This window comes from Lampris incognitus, chromosome 2, assembly GCF_029633865.1.
Source record: "Lampris incognitus isolate fLamInc1 chromosome 2, fLamInc1.hap2, whole genome shotgun sequence".
Taxonomy (NCBI): domain Eukaryota; kingdom Metazoa; phylum Chordata; class Actinopteri; order Lampriformes; family Lampridae; genus Lampris; species Lampris incognitus.
Window position 1 is genome coordinate 1,269,261 of NC_079212.1, and position 17,555 is coordinate 1,286,815.

The 17,555-nt window shown below is 38.8% G+C and overlaps 1 protein-coding gene across 4 annotated transcripts in view; it reads left to right on the forward strand.

The window, feature by feature from the left end:
- Window positions 1-17,555, forward strand: part of gripap1 (GRIP1 associated protein 1) — a 123,265-nt gene that overhangs the window by 61,669 nt on the left and 44,041 nt on the right. For all 4 annotated transcript variants that reach the window (XM_056273558.1, XM_056273559.1, XM_056273561.1 and 1 more), the window contains 3 exons: window positions 2,520-2,621; window positions 15,997-16,110; window positions 16,199-16,276. In XM_056273558.1, coding sequence (XP_056129533.1) covers window positions 2,520-2,621; window positions 15,997-16,110; window positions 16,199-16,276 — 294 coding nt within the window. The remainder of the gene's footprint in view (window positions 1-2,519; window positions 2,622-15,996; window positions 16,111-16,198; window positions 16,277-17,555) is intronic.

A 17,555-nucleotide genomic window follows, 5' to 3' on the forward strand; every position in this document is an offset into this window, starting at 1 on the left:
AAAGCAATTGTCCAAACATTGAAAAAATAGAAAAAAAGCCAAAAATCAATTGAAAACAAACACACTACAACAAAGAAACAATACAACAAAGAAACACACTACAACAATGAGATATAAGACAAAAGAACATACTGTCATCGTGTATGGCAGCAACAGCGTGTGTCAGGTGACTGTCACTCACTGTCCCTCACTTTATGGCAGCAACAACATAGACTGCTGCTAACTTATGCTCTCTGTCCCTCACTTTATGGCAGCAGCAACATAGACTGCTGCTAACTTATGCTCTCTGTCCCTCACTTTATGGCAGCAGCAACATAGACTGCTGCTAACTTACATTCTCTTTCCCTCACTTTATGGCAGCAGCAACATAGATTGCTGCTAACTTGTGCTCTCTGTCCCTCATTTTATAGCTTGCAGCAACATAGACTACTGCTAACTTATACTCTCTGTCCCTCACGTGATGGCAGCAGCAACATAGACAGCTGCTAACTTACACTCTCTGACCCTCACTTTATGGCAGGCAGCAACGTAGACTGCTGCTAACTTACACTCTCTGTCCCTCACGTTATGGCAGGAGCAACATTGACTGCTGCTAACTTACTCTCTCTCTCCCTCAGTTGATGGCAACTGCAACATAGACTGCTGCTAACTTACACTCACTGTGCCTCACTTTATGGCAGCAGCAACATAGACTGCTGCTAACTTACACTTTCTGTCCCTCAATTTATGGCAGCAGCAACATAGACTGCTGCTAACTTACACTCTCTGTCCCTCAATTTATTGCAGCAGCAACATAGACTGCTGCTAACTTACACTCTCTGTCCCTCACGTTATGGCAGCAGCAACATAGACTGCTGCTAACTTACACTCTCTTTCCCTCACTTTATGGCAGCAGCAACATTGATTGCTGCTAACTCACTCACTCTCTGTCCCTCACTTTATGGCAGGAGTAGCATTGACTGCTGCTAACTTACATTCTCTTTCCCTCACTTTATGGCAGCAGCAACATAGATTGCTGCTAACTTGTGCTCTCTGTCCCTCATTTTATAGCTTGCAGCAACATAGACTACTGCTAACTTATACTCTCTGTCCCTCACGTGATGGCAGCAGCAACATAGACTGCTGCTAATGTACACTCACTGTCCCTCACTTTATGGCAGCAACAACATAGACTGCTGCTAACTTACACTCTCTGACCCTCACTTTATGGCAGGCAGCAACGTAGACTGCTGCTAACTTACACTCTCTGTCCCTCACTTTATGGCAGCAGCAACATAGACTGCTGCTAACTTACACTCACTCTCTGTCCCTCACTTTATGGCAGGAGCAACATTGACTGCTGCTAACTTACTCTCTCTCTCCCTCAGTTGATGGCAACTGCAACATAGACTGCTGCTAACTTACACTCACTGTTCCTCACTTTATGGCAGCAGCAACATAGACTGCTGCTAATGTATACTCTCTGTGCCTCACTTTATGGCAGCAGCAACATAGACTGCTGCTAACTTACACTCTCTCTCCCTCAGTTGATGGCAACTGCAACATAGACTGCTGCTAACTTACACTCACTGTGCCTCACTTTATGGCAGCAGCAACATAGACTGCTGCTAACTTACACTCTCTGTGCCTCACTTTATGGCAGCAGCAACATAGACTGCTGCTAACTTACACTCTGTGCCTCACTTTATGGCAGCAGCAACATAGTCTGCTGCTAACGTACATCTCTTCGGGTCTTCCTCTAGGAGGAGTGGTAGTTTTTCCTCATCTGATAGGTTTAGAAACCTTTTGTTATCAGTTGGCATTGTTTAAAATGTGCTTCCCTAACATGTTTATGTGTTGGTGAGGAAGTGTAGCTCTGTTTCAGGCTCACTGAGGCTGCAGTGACAGCCTTTGCTCTGCAGGGGGTAGGTTTTCCAGGTTCTCCCCTGTTTAGTAGCAAGGCTGTGCTCACTCAGTCTGTACACAGTCAAGGTTCTTTTTAGTTGCTGGTCAGTCACCATGCTCACATCATCTGCTGTGGTGGACTGTCCATGTAGGGACAGACAGCACTGTGTGTTGCTCTGTGTGTGTGTTTGTGTTACAGTGTGTGACGTAGTTTTGTTTTAACTGTTTGGTAATGTGACTGCGTCTGATTAGTGATGTGTTGTGTTGCTGAGGTGTGTTAACAGAGCAGGTTTGTGCTCTCAGCCTCAGGACCAGTTGGGCTAGGGGGGTCCTATTACTCCTCAGCTTTTGGTGTTGCAGGGCTTGGTGGTGGTACGAGAGGGGTCACTTAGTTTTACATGTGTCCAAAAGTTCATTGCTCTTGTTTGTATTTTTAGTATTAGTGGATATTGGTCTAATTCTGCCCTGCATGAACTGTCCCTCTCACTCTGTCCCCCTCACTCTGTCCCCCTCTCTCTGTCCCTCTCTCTCTCTCCCCCCCTTGCTCTCTCGTTCTCTCTGTCTGTCTGTCTGTCTGTCTGTCTGTCTGTCTGTCTGTCTGTCTGTCTGTCTGTCTGTCTGTCTGTCTGTCTCAGGTGCTGGGTGTTAGGGCTCGCTATGAGAAGGAGCTGAGAGGACTCCATGAAGACAAGAATCGCTCAGAAGAGGAGATCCGCCAGCAGCTACGAGATGAGAAGGTAGAGGAGGAGTAGAGAGGAAGTGATGAAACCACTTCTATCTGTTGTTCTGACAGAATGAACGACAACCTCGCAGCACCAACACCAACACCAACATGGCTCCATCCGTGGGTTCATATCAAGTGGCCCTTGTGATCTAAACAGATTTATAGTGATCTAAACACTCCACACACCACATCACTAACAGTACCTCTAGCAGACTCTGTGTGTGTGTGTGTGTGTGTGTGTGTGTGTGTGTGTGTTGTGTGTCTACAGCCATTGTAATAAACAGTGTGTGTGCTGTGTAAGTGCAGTGACGTGTGTACTGAGGAGCAGGGCCGGTAGCAGTGTTATTCCTCTGCATCTTATCCCTTATCTCCTATATTAACCCTTAACCCTAACCTTAGCCCTTACCCTAACCCTATTCTTAACACTTTCCTTAACCCTTACCCTAACCCTTAAGTTCAGTGACGTGTGTACTGAGGAGCAGGGCCGGTAGCAGTGTTATTCCTCTGCATCTTATCCCTTATCTCCTATATTTCATATCTATTATAACTGTCCATTACAGAAGAGAGTACTTATAATATTACTGTCGAGTTTGACATTTTATATTTAGTATGTAAGCATCTATCTAGTTAATATCTAGTATATTTCTATCTAGTGTAATATTTAGGCCAACTATGTAGTCTATAACTCTATAACTAGTATATAACTGATATGTTTCATATGGTTGTGTCTTACAGTGTTTGATATGTAGGGTATGTGTAGCTGGTATGTTATTTGATATGTAGTGTAGTAATATGTAGTTGATATGTAGGGTATGTATAATTGGTGTGATATTTGATATGTAGTGTATAACTGTAGTAATATTTAGTTGATATATAGGGTATGTATAGCTGGTATGATATTTAATATGTAGTGTATAACTGTAGTAATATGTAGTTGATATGTAGGGTATGTACAGGGTTCGACATTAACCATGGCCCGTGGCCATAAAAAGTTACTCTGTGGCCACCATACACTCACCGGCCACTTTATTAGGCACACCTGTCCAACTGCTCGTTAACGCAAATTTCTAATCAGCCAATCACATGGCAGCAACTCAATGCATTTAGGCATGTAGACATGGTCAAGACGATCTGCTGCAGTTCAAACCGAGCATCAGAATGGGGAAGAAAGGTGATTTAAGTGACTTTGAACGTGGCATGGTTGTTATTGCCAGACGGGCTGGTCTGAGTATTTCAGAAACTGCTGATCTACTGGGATTTTCACGCACAACCATCTCTAGGGTTTACAGAGAATGGTCCGAAAAAGAGAAAATATCCAGTGAGCGGCAGTTCTGTGGGCGAAAATGCCTTGTTGATGCCAGAGGTCAGAGGAGAATGGCCAGACTGGTTCGAGCTGATAGAAAGGCAACAGTAACTCAAATAACCACTCATTACAACCGAGGTATGCAGAAGAGCATCTCTGAATGCACAACACGTCGAACCTTGAGGCAGATGGGCTACAGCGGCAGAAGACCACACCAGGTGCCACTCCTGTCAGCTAAGAACAGGAAACTGAGGCTACAATTCGCACAGGCTCACCAAAATTGGACAATAGAAGATTGGAAAAACGTTGCCTGGTCTGATGAGTCTCGATTTCTGCTGCGACATTCGGATGGTAGGGTCAGAATTTGGCGTCAACAACATGAAAGCATGGATCCATCCTGCCTTGTATCAACGGTTCAGGCTGGTGGTGATGGTGCAATGGTGTGGGGGATATTTTCTTGGCACACTTTGGGCCCCTTAGTACCAATTGAGCATCGTGTCAACGCCACAGCCTACCTGAGTATTGTTGCTGACCATGTCCATCCCTTTATGACCACAGTGTTCCCATCTTCTGATGGCTACTTCCAGCAGGATAACGCGCCATGTCATAAAGCTCGAATCATCTCAGACTGGTTTCTTGAACATGACAATGAGTTCACTGTGCTCAAATGGCCTCCACAGTCACCAGATCTCAATCCAATAGAGCACCTTTGGGATGTGGTGGACTGGGAGATTCGCATCATGGATGTGCAGCCGACAAATCTGCAGCAACTGCGTGATGCAATCATGTCAATATGGACCAAACTCTCTGAGGAATGTTTCCAGTACCTTGTTGAATCTATGCCACGAAGGATTAAGGCCGTTCTGAAGGCAAAAGGGGGTCCAACCCGGTACTAGCAAGGTGTACCTAATAAAGTGGCCAGTGAGTGTATATCCCCAGTAGGTGCCCCCCTGTGGCCACCAAGTCAAGGTTAATAAAAAAAAGAAATACCCACTGCCCTTCACAAATGCAACGTCACAGTTCCACAAACATCCCGATTCATTCACGTCTTTTAATTCAACATTCTACGAAAACAGCTAACAATAACTTAATTTTACTTGTCGCCGGCTAGCTGCCGATATGTCGGGGCTGCTGAAGTTTGGGTTTACTAAGCCTAACGTTACTCAAGCTGCGAACATGACCCCTACAGAAGAACCAGAAACACAAAAGGCAGACTATGAACAAACAGAACGGCAACGAAAGTTTAGGAGTGAATGGAAGCAGGAGTTTAAGTGGCTGGAATATGACACATCTAAGGACGTAATGTACTGCGGTGTGCCGCCAGTCTCCTCAACAAGCCGAGAAGTCCAGCTCATTTTTCATCGGAAACAATGTCTTCAGGAAACACCACATCATAACTCATGGAAGAAGTGGACAATATTTAAGGTGCACAGTTGCACACCTTGCAGTTACATCGCCTGAAAATACACCCATGGGGAGACAAATACGTCAAATGGAGAGTGGATAACGGGAGAAAATGATTACAAATTACAACATCGCATACTATTCTGTACCCAAGGCTCGGCGTTTCTGGTTTTTACTGATTTTCACCGAAAAATACCCAGATTCTTTTAAAAGGAGCAGATAAGTTTAAACTGATTTTCACCCGGATTTTATGTTTCCACGGATCCAAAAGTTGTTCCTTTTCATGTGAGGTTACATAACAGCGTCCTCTTGTGGCGAAGTTCGGCATCCTGGATGGCTTTGAAAAATAAAAACCGAAAACATTGAGCCTTGTCTGTATGTAATGAAACCGCATCCAGTGCTTTGCCTGGCTTATCGAGCTCCATATCCAGAACGGCGTGGACACGGTGCATGGATATGCAAATGACAAAGCCATAGCATGGTGGGTTCGTTTAATTCTAGTCTAGTTAGCTAGCTAGCTGCTTCGGTTTATATGATGCAAATTAACGTAGTGCTAATGCTGCTCAGTAGAGCAGCTACCTAAATTTATTGGACAAATAATGTAACCTTAGCTACTCTTCATCAGCAGTAGGCTATTGTTGGCTAGCTCGCATAGCATAATTTCTGTTTGTATTGCAGCTAGTTGCTCATAGTTAACGGCCTTAACGTTGTTGTCGGCAACTTTACGGCTGTAGATTCATTCCCCACATCTACAGTGACATCTGGGAACCAACACTGGAGAAGCTGTGCCAAGCCCGCTACATTTCGGTTCTTGCGGATTATAATTCTACTGCTTCTTGTAATGTTTTTATTGCACACATGACTGATGCCGGGGCAATGCTGGCAGGGAGGGACCAAGCAAGCGAGAGAGTGTATGAGGCAGAGGGATGCGAAACAGACTGAACTGAGACTGTGAGAGAATATCTGTACCATATGTTTACAAAAACTTGAGTTTTCAATTGAAATAATAACAAAAAAATATTCATTCTGCCCATGTATTTTGACAATTTTGGCTACACTCAGCAGTATGTGTTATAGGTTTTCTACTGCTTTTTGTAATGTTTTTATTGCAGACATGACTGACAGGCCTAACGCTGGGAGGGAGGGAGGCAGGGATGGAGGAAGCCAGAGAGAGCTTGTATGAGGCAGAGGCATGGTGGGGGGGATGGACTGAACTAAGAGACAGAGAAAATGTATGTGTGTTTACAAATGAATTGAGTTGTCAATTTAAATAAATAGTTAGATATTTTCATTTTGTTGATGTCTTTTCGTTTGTTGATGTGTCAGTGTTAAGTTGTGTTAAATTGCCTTTTCTGTGTTTTTACATTTGGGCCACCAAAAATGTACTTTGGCCACCAAATTCAGGGGCTTGGTAGCCCATGAGGCCAATGCTTAAAAATATTAGCGTCTATCCCTGATGTATAGCTGGTATGATATTTGATATGTAGTGTATAAGTGTGGTAATATGGAGTTGATTAGTGGGGTATAAGTGTAGTAATACGTAGTTGATATGTAAGGTATGTATAGCTGCTATGATATTTGTTATGTAGTGTATAACTAGTAATATGTCGTTGCTATGTAGTGTATAAGTGTAATAATATGGAGTTGATAAGTGGGGTGTAAGTGTAGTTATATATAGTTGATATGTTGGGTATAAGTGTACTAATATGTAGTTGATATATAGGGTGTAATTGTAGTAATATGGAGTTGATATGTAGGGTATAAGTGTAGTAATATGTAGTTGATATATAGGGTGTAATTGTAGTAATATGGAGTTGATATGTAGGGTATAAGTGTAGTAATATGTAGTTGATACGTAGTGTATAAGTGTAGTAATATGGAGTTGATACGTAGTGTATAAGTGTAGTAATATGGAGTTGATACGTAGTGTATAAGTGTAGTAATATGTAGTTGATATGTGGGGTATAAGTGTAGTAATATATAGTTGATATGTAGTGTATAAGTTTAGTAATATGTAGTTGATATGTGGGGTATAAGTGTAGTAATATGTAGTTGATATGTAGGGTATAAGTGTAGTAATATGTAGTTGATATGTAGGGTGTAAGCGTAGTGATATGTAGTTGAGTTGATATATAGTGTATATGTGTAGTAATATGTCGTTGATATGAAGGGTATAAGCGTAGTAATATGTAGTTGATAAGAAGGGTATAAGCGTAGTAATATGTAGTTGATATGTAGGGTATGAGTGCAGTAATATGTAGTTGATATGTAGGGCATGAGTCTAGTAATATGTAGTAGATATGTGGTGTATAAGTGTAGTAATATGTAGTTGATATGTAGGGTATGTATAGCTAATATGAAATTTGATATGTAGTGTATAAGTGTAGTAATATGTAGTTTATATTTAGTGTATAAGTGTGGTAATGAGTAGTTGTGTTGATATGTAATGTATGAGTGTAGTAATATGTAGTGGATATGTAGTGTACAAGTGTAGTAATATGTAGTTGATATGTAGGGTATGAGTGCAGTAATATGTAGTTGATATGTAGGGTATATGTGTAGTAATATGGAGTTGATATGTAGTGTATAAGTGTAGTAATATGGAGTCGATATGGAGGGTATAAGTGTAGTAATATGTAATTGATATGTAGTGTATAAGTGTAGTAATATATAGTTGATATGTATTGTATAAGTGTAGTAATATGTAGTTGATATGTGGGGTATAAGCATGGTAATATGTAGTTGATATGTAGGGTATACGTGTAGTAATATGTAGTTGATATGTAGTGTATAAGTGTAGTAATATGTAGTTGATATGTAGGGTATGAGTTTGGTAATATATAGTTGATATGTAGGGCATGAATGTAGTAATATATAGTAGATATGTAGTGTATAAGTGTAGTAATATGTAGTTTATATGTAGGGTATGTATAGCTAGTATGATATTTGATAGGTAATGTATAAGTGTGGTAATATGTAGTTGATATGTAGGGTATAAGTGTAGTAATATGTAGTTGATACGTAGTGTATAAGTGTAGTAATATGGAGTTGATACGTAGTGTATAAGTGTAGTAATATGGAGTTGATACGTAGTGTATAAGTGTAGTAATATGTAGTTGATATGTGGGGTATAAGTGTAGTAATATATAATTGATATGTAGTGTATAAGTTTAGTAATATGTAGTTGATATGTGGGGTATAAGTGTAGTAATATGTAGTTGATATGTAGGGTATAAGTGTAGTAATATGTAGTTGATATGTAGGGTGTAAGCGTAGTGATATGTAGTTGAGTTGATATATAGGGTATAAGTGTAGTAATATGTCGTTGATATGAAGGGTATAAGCGTAGTAATATGTAGTTGATATGAAGGGTATAAGCGTAGTAATATGTAGTTGATATGTAGGGTATGAGTGCAGTAATATGTAGTTGATATGTAGGGTATATGTGTAGTAATATGGAGTTGATATGTAGTGTATAAGTGTAGTAATATGGAGTTGATATGTAGGGTGTATGTGTAGTAATATGGAGTTGATATGTAGTGTATAAGTGTAGTAATATGGAGTCGATATGTAGGGTATAAGTGTAGTAATATGTAATTGATATGTAGTGTATAAGTGTAGTAATGTATAGTTGATATGTATTGTATAAGTGTAGTAATATGTAGTTGATATGTGGGGTATAAGCATGGTAATATGTAGTTGATATGTAGGGTATACGTGTAGTAATATGTAGTTGATATGTAGTGTATAAGTGTAGTAATATGTAGTTGATAAGTAGGGTATGAGTTTAGTAATATATAGTTGATATGTAAGGCATGAATGTAGTAATATATAGTAGATATGTAGTGTATAAGTGTAGTAATATGTAGTTTATATGTAGGGTATGTATAGCTAGTATGATATTTGATAGGTAATGTATAAGTGTGGTAATATGTAGTTGATATGTAGGGTATAAGTGTAGTAAAATGTAGCTGATATTTTTGGGTGTAAGTGTAGTAATATGTAGCTGATATGTAGTGTATAATTGTGGTAATATGTAATTGATGTGTAGGGTGTAAGTGTAGTAATATGTAGGGTAAAAGTGTAGTAATATGTCGTTGTTATGTAGGGTATAAGTGTAGTAATATATAGTTGATATGTAGTGTGTAAGTGTAGTAATATATAGTTGATATGTAGTGTGTAAGTGTAATGATATGTAGTTGATATGTACGGTATAAGTGTATTAATATTTAGTTGATATGTAGGGTATAAATGTAGTAAAATGTAGTTGATATATAGTGTATAAGTGTAGTAATATGTAGTTGATGTGTAGGATATAAGTGTGGTAATATGTCGTCGATATGTAGGATATAAGTGTGGAAATATGTCGTTTAAATGTAGGGTATAAGTGTGGTAATATGTAGTTGATATGTGGGGTATAAGTGTAGTAATATGTAGTTGATATGTAGGGTATAAGTGTGGTAATATGTCGTCGATATGTAGGATATAAGTGTGGAAAAGTCGTTTATATGTAGGGTATAAGTGTGGTAATATGGAGTTGATATGTAGGGTGTAAGTGTAGTAATATGTAGTTGATATGTAGGGTATAATTATAGTAATATGTAGCTGACATGTAGGGTGTAAGCGTAGTAATATGTAGTTGAGTTGATATGTAGGGTAAAAGTGTAGTAATATGTCGTTGATATGTAGGGTATAAACGTAGTAATATGTAGTTGATATGTAGGGTATAAGCGTAGTAATATGGAGTTGATATGTAGGGCATGAGTCTAGTAATATGTAGTAGATATGTAGTGTATAAGTGTAGTAATATGTAGTTGATATGTAGGGTATGTATAGCTAATATGATATTTGATATGTAGTGTATAAGTGTGGTAATATGTAGTTTATATTTAGTGTATAAGTGTGGTAATGAGTAGTTGTGTTGATATGTAATGTATGAGTGTGGTAATATGTAGTGGATATGTAATGTACAAGTGTAGTAATATGTAGTTGATATGTAGGGTATAAGTGTAGTAATACGTAGTTGATATGTAGGGTATGTATAGCTGCTATGATATTTGTTATGTAGTGTATAACTGTAGTAATATGTCGTTGATATGTAGTGTATAAGTGTAATAATATGGAGTTGATAAGTGGGGTGTAAGTGTAGTAATATGTAGTTGATATGTGGGGTATAAGTGTAGTTATATATAGTTTATATGTAGGGTATAAGTGTACTAATATGTCGTCGATATGTAGGGTATAAGTGTAGTAATATGTAGTTGATTTGTAGTGTATAAGTGTAGTAATATGTCGTCGATATGTAGGGTGTAAGTGTAGTAATACGGAGTTGATATGTAGGGTGTAAGTGTAGTAATATGTATTTGATATGTAGTGTATAAGTGTAGTAACATGTAGTTGATATATGGGGTATAAGTGTAGTAATATGTAGTTGATATGTAGTGTATAAGTGTAGTAATATGTAGTTGATATATGGGGTATAAGTGTAGTAATATGTAGGTGATATGTTGATATGTTTAACTTACACCCTACATATCAACTACATATTACTATAATTATACCCTACATATCAACTCCATATTACTACACTTACAACCTACATATCAACGACATATTACTACACTTATACCCTACATTTCAACTACATATTGCTACACTTATACCCTACATATCAACTACATATCACTACAGCTATACCCCAAATATCAACTACATATTACTACACATATGTAGTGTATATGTGTAGTAATATGTAGTTGATATGTGGGGTATCAGTGTAGTAATATGGCGGTGAGCAGGATAATACTTTAGCTAAAATACTTTACATTTACTGGTGTAGGTTTTATCCACAGTGATATGGAAGAGAGCCACAAAGCAGCAGACAGATTCAGACACACACATCACCACATCATGCTCTACAAAACACGTGTGTAGACTCACACTGACACTACTCTGTGATGTTTAGTTTAGTTTAGTTTAAGTTTTATTCAGTCACCCACAATTAACAAATGTTTACAATACAATGTTCTCAAAACAGTGACTGAAAAGGCACAGGCAGAAGCATAATGCTTATATTTAATTCTGTCCTTTAGGACAAATTAAGCTACCCATCAACAGTTTTTACAAGACCAAATAAAGTTACAGAGTATGTAGAAAAAAATAGTGAAACAAAAATCATAGAAAGAACACAAAAAACATTTACAAAATCATGGACACTTATAGCCTTCGAAAATTGCTTTACAAACCATCCTTTTGAAAATCTGAAATGTACTACACCTTCTTAATATATTAATATCAGCACCGTTCCATATTGAAACACCTAAAACAGATAAACATCTCCTTCTAATCTCCTTTTTAGCCTTTGGTACCGTAAATTTACAGTCATCTCTTAAATCATACTTTGTCTCTTGAAATGAGAAAAACCATTGTATGGTGGCTGGGAGTAGATTTGATTTAGCTCTACACGTTATTTGCATTGTTTTGTAATATACCAGATCATTAAATTTCATAACATGCGATTTCATAAACAGTGGGTCAATATGTTCATAGTAGTCAACCTTATTAATAAGTCTTATGGCTCGTTTTTGTAAGAGAACTATTGCATTAACAGTTGTTTTATACGTTCATCCCCAGACTTCAACACAGTATGATATATAAGGAAGTATGAGTGAGCAGTAAATAATATGTAAAGCCTTATAATTTAATATGTTTCTTGATTTGTACAGAATTGCTATTGACTTAGAAATCTTTCCTTTTATATATTGGACATGCTGTTTCCATGTTAATTTATGGTCAATAACCACCCCTAAGAATTTAATGTCGGTCTCTCTTTCAATTTCAGCATCACATATTTTTAATTTAATATCCTTGTCAATTTCTTTTCGATTCCCAAAAACCATGAATTTTGTTTTTTTAATATTGAGTGACAATCTATTGACATCAAACCAGGTTTTGAGGGTTTTCAACTCTCTTTCAGTGGAAGACAATAGTTCCTGTAAATTATTACCAGAGCAGTACATGTTTGTATCATCTGCAAAAACAATAAATTTCAACAAATCAGTAACATTGCAAATATCATTAATATAAAGCAAAAAAAGTTTCGGACCAATCACAGATCCCTGTGGTACACCACAGGTGACCTTCCTAAATTGTGAAACAGTGTTATTGATTTGTACACATTGCTGTCTATTTTCTAAGTAGCTCTTCAGCCAAGAATAAGATACACCTCTTAATCCATACTTCTCCAGTTTTCTCAATAATATGCTGTGATCGATGGTATCGTACACCTTCTGTAAATCAATATAAATACCAATTGAAAACTCATCAGTTTCAATTGCCTTTGTTATTTCTTCTACCATCTCCATTACTGCGTATGTAGTCGTTCGGTTTCCCCTAAACCCATACTGGTGCTCACTGAGCAGTCCATATTTATCAATAAAAAGATCCAATTGTTTAGCAAATAGTTTCTCTAATATTTTTGAAAATTGAGGAAGAAGGGACACTGGTCTATAGTTATCAATACAATGCTTATCTCCATTTTTGAATATTGATATTACCTTTGCGGTTTTCATATTATTCGGAAAAAACGCTTTTTGAAAGGACAGATTACAAATATACGTCAGAGGTCTTACAATAAGATCAATGACTTCTTTGATTATTACCATGTCAATGGAATTTATGTCAGTTGACTTTTTATTTTTGAGTTTTCTAACAATTTCAATGATATCACTCTCATTAATCCCACAAGGGAACATAGATTTGTTATTATTCTTAATGAGATTATCAAACATATTTAATTTATCATCACACGTTGGGATTTTGCTGACCAAATTACTACCAACACCCACAAAATAGTTGTTGAACTCTTCAACAATATTCTGTAAACTGTCCACTGTGTGGCCAGAGCTATTTAAGAAATAACGTGGGCATTGTGATTTGTTACTTCTATTCAGAATAATATGATTGATAACTTTCCAAGTCTTTTGAATATTGTTTTTACTGTCCTCTAATAGTGTATTATAGTACTCCTTCTTCTGTCTTCTTCATAATAGAAATCAATGTATTCTTATACAAACTATACTTTTCTTCACTTTTGCTGGTTCTCAGCAGTAAATGTTTCTTGTATAGTAAACTTTTCTTTTTACATGCCTTTTGCAAGCTCTTAGTCATCCATGGTTTTCCCTTATAATTTTCCTTCACCCGGCAGTTTCTAATAGGGCAATGCTTGTTGTATAACTCTGTAAGTGTAAACAAAAATGCATCATAAGCCAAATTCGGATCCTCAACATACACCTCATCCCAATTACAGTCTACAAGGTCTACATTTAAAGCCTCAATTCTTTCTGGAGTCCTTATTCTTACTGATTTATAAGTAGGCTCATCAGCTGGAGATTTAACCTTTAAACTATGCAAGATCACAAATACGGGAAGATGATCACTAATATCACTTAAGAATGAACCACTTGTTGTTGGACCATACACATTGGTAAAAATATTATCAATGAGTGTGGCACTTTCCTTGGTTATCCGAGAAGGCTTATTTATGAGAGGCCTTAGTCCAAAACTAAACATTGCATTACAAAAATCATTCGTTGGTTTATGTTCATTCCATTTCAACAAATCGATATTGAAGTCTCCACAAACAAAATAAGATGTTTTTTCACATATTTTCCCAAAGATACCAGCTATGGTATTCAAAAACTGTTCTATACAAGAGCCAGGCGCTCTATATATACAACTCAGGACTTTTCTCGTACATTTTTTAGTCTGAATTTCAATTGTCAAACTTTCCATGACTTCATCAACAACTGTGGTATCAATAACCTTACATTGGAAGTCTTTCTGTACATAAAATACCACTCCACCACCCATTTTATTAATCCTGTTGCCACTGGAAAAATCATAACCTTCTAACACAAAGTTAGCACCCTTTTCCTTTGTTATCCATGTCTCGCTTATGGCTATGACTTGAAATTTATGTTTTAATGGCTCTAGATAATCTTTGATTTCTGCAAAATTGGCATAGAGATTTCTGCTGTTAAAGTGTATGATAGAAAAACCTTCTAAATTAACATTAGACAAATTCTCAGAATAATAATCAGAATTGGCGTTATAATCCACATAAAGATTTTCCTCTGGATCAATACCATTTTCAAAGCTAAATGGATTATGTTCAGAAAAACTTGAAAAAAAACGTAGCTCCTCCGTGTCATTCTTCACTGGGGGATTTTCATTCTCTGAGAGGTCACTCTCATCTTCAACAAAAATATGAGAATCTTTACTTGTCATTTTATAAGGGAAAACAAGATCAATTAGAGCAAACAATGCTCCCAAAACAGGTCTCAGACACTTCAGTCATTTTCACTTGTATTGATCCAGTTCTCTCAGGTGGCGTATCACAACCACCTTGGCCTGCTGCGGTGAACCCTTTAGCTTAACAAACACTTTTCCATTTCTTGTCCATGTTGATTGGATTTTGCCCTCCTTTCTAAGAATACCGCAATTTCTGCCTATTGCACCATTTTTCTTTGTCAGGTGCTCATTGATATACACGCCAGTACCCTTAAGCTTTTTGGACTGTCTCAACATTTCAACCTTGTCCTTTCCATTAGCAAACTGGACAACTATGGCATTGGGTAGGTTCTGTCCTTACGTGGGAGAATGTGACATGCTGAGATTTGTTTACTCTCTAAGGAAATACTCTTACTGTTCATGAATTGGACCACTTGTGGCTCTAGAGTGCACAGCTCCTCAGGTGGTGCGAAGTCCTCCCCAAAATGATCAGTAGTTGTGGCTGCAGCCCTGGCATAGCTGCGATGTTTAGTAGCCAACCCACCGATGATAAGGTCATCAACACGGGAGTACTGCTCCAAGTCGTCAAGCCTTTGTTCCAGTAGTTCAAACCTCTCGTCCGTCTCCTTGTTTCGCTTGTTGATTGAAGTCTTCAGCTCTTTAACCTCTGTCACTAGACCCATAAGGTCGGCTTGTTGAGACAACACTTTGTTAATGTTCTCGGTCATAGTGGAGAGTTGCTCCCTGATTTCGTCCAATTCCTCTCCTAGTTTCTTAATGGTCGTCATCTTTTCCAAAAATGTTTCAAAAGGCAAAAGAATTCTTCTGGGTAGACTTAATAAATGCTGCTCCATTACCAAGGCTCCATGTGGTCTTGGGTCTCCAGCAATGTTCTTCCTCCAAAAAATGCAAAAATTGTCAAAGATTTCCAGAAAAATAGAAAGAAAAAGACACCATAACATCAATAGTGCTTTCACTTTGACAAAATACTTTTGTTTTCTAAAGGATTGTAAGGTTGCACTGTCATCTCAACATGACATCAGAGGAAGTACTGACTGATCAACCTCTGCACCGTCGTCCAGACCACAGACGGTTCATACAGGACCGTCTACTGATTACAATTACTGACCAGCAGGCTACAGACCACCACAACACACTGTGTGACCTCATGACCAGTACTCCCCACTGTGTGTGATCAATTACTGACCAGCAGGCTACAGACCACCACAACACACTGTGTGACCTCACGAGCAGTGCTCCCCACTGTGTGTGTGTGTGTGTGTGTGTGTGTGTGTGTGTGTGTGTGTGTGTGTGTGTGTGTGTGTGTGTGTGTGTGTGTGTGTGTGTGTGTGTGTGTGTGTGTGTGTGTGTGTGTGTGTACGTACTGTAGGTACGGACCAGGGAACTGGAGGCAGTACAACAGAGTATGGAGGTTCTGCAGGCTCAGGTTCAGTCCATGGAAGGAACCAAAGGCTGGTTTGAAAGAAGACTGAAGGAGGCTGAGGTAAGATGGCTCTATAACCACAGAGGGGCGCTAGTGACCCACTCTACTGTCTCCCTCTCTGATGGTGTGTGTGTGTGTGTGTTTGCAGGAGAGCATTGAGAAGAACTCTCTGGAACATCAAGCGGAGATTGTAGAATTACAGAAAGAACACACACTTCAGCTGGAGGTCTGAATACACACACACACTCACGCACACAGACATTCTCTCTCTCCCTTAACCTTAACCCGTACCCTAACCTTAACCCTTACCCTAACCTTAACCCTAACCTTAACCCTTACCCTAACCTTAATCCTAACCTTAACCCCTACCCTAACCTTAAACCTAACCTTAACCTTAACGCCGTTACCCTAAATTTAACCCTTACCCTAACCTCAACCCTAACCTTGACCCTAACCTTAACCCTTACCCTAAACTTAACCCTACCCTTACCCTTATCCTAATCCTAGTCACACCCCTCACCAACACCAATTAATTTCCTATTTTAACTCCTGCCTTTTCCCCAACGATAGCCATAACACATTGTTTATGACTCCAATCTCTTCTATCCTTCTAATCACCCCAACCCCAACCTTAACTCTAACGCAAGTCCTAACCCCAAAATACCCTTTAAACCCAAGTCCTAACCCCAAAATACACCCTTTACCCTGAGTCCTAACCCAAAAATAAACCCTTAACCCCGAGTCCTAACCCCAAAATACACCCTTGACCCCAAGTCCTAACCCCAAAATACACCCTTAAACCAAAGTCCTAACCCCAATACACCCTTAACCCCAGTCATAACCCCAAAATACACCCTTAACCCCATGTCCTAACCCCAAAATACACCTTAACCCCAAGTCATAACCCCCAAATACACCCTTTACCCTGAGTCCGAACCCCAAAATACATCCTTAACTCCGAGTCCAAACCCCAAAATACACCCTTAACCCTGAGTCCTAACTCCAAAATACACCCTTTACCCTGAGTCCTAACCCAAAAATAAACCCTTAGCCCGAGTCCTAACCCCAAAATACACCCTTGACCCCAAGTCCTAACCCCAAAATACACCCTTAAACCAAAGTCCTAACCCCAATACACCCTTAACCCCAGTCCTAACCCCAAAATACTCCCTTAACCCCATGTCCTAACCCCAAAATACACCTTAACCCCAAGTCATAACCCCCAAATACACCCTTTACCCTGAGTCTGAACCCCAAAATACATCCTTAACCCCGAGTCCAAACCCCAAAATACACCCTTTACCCTGAGTCCTAACCCAAAAATAAACCCTTAACCCCGAGTCCTAACCCCAAAATACACCCTTAAACCAAAGTCCTAACCCCAATACACCCTTAACCCCAGTCCTAACCCCAAAATACACCCTTAACCCCATGTCCTAACCCCAAAATACACCTTAACCCCAAGTCATAACCCCCAAATACACCCTTTACCCTGAGTCCGAACC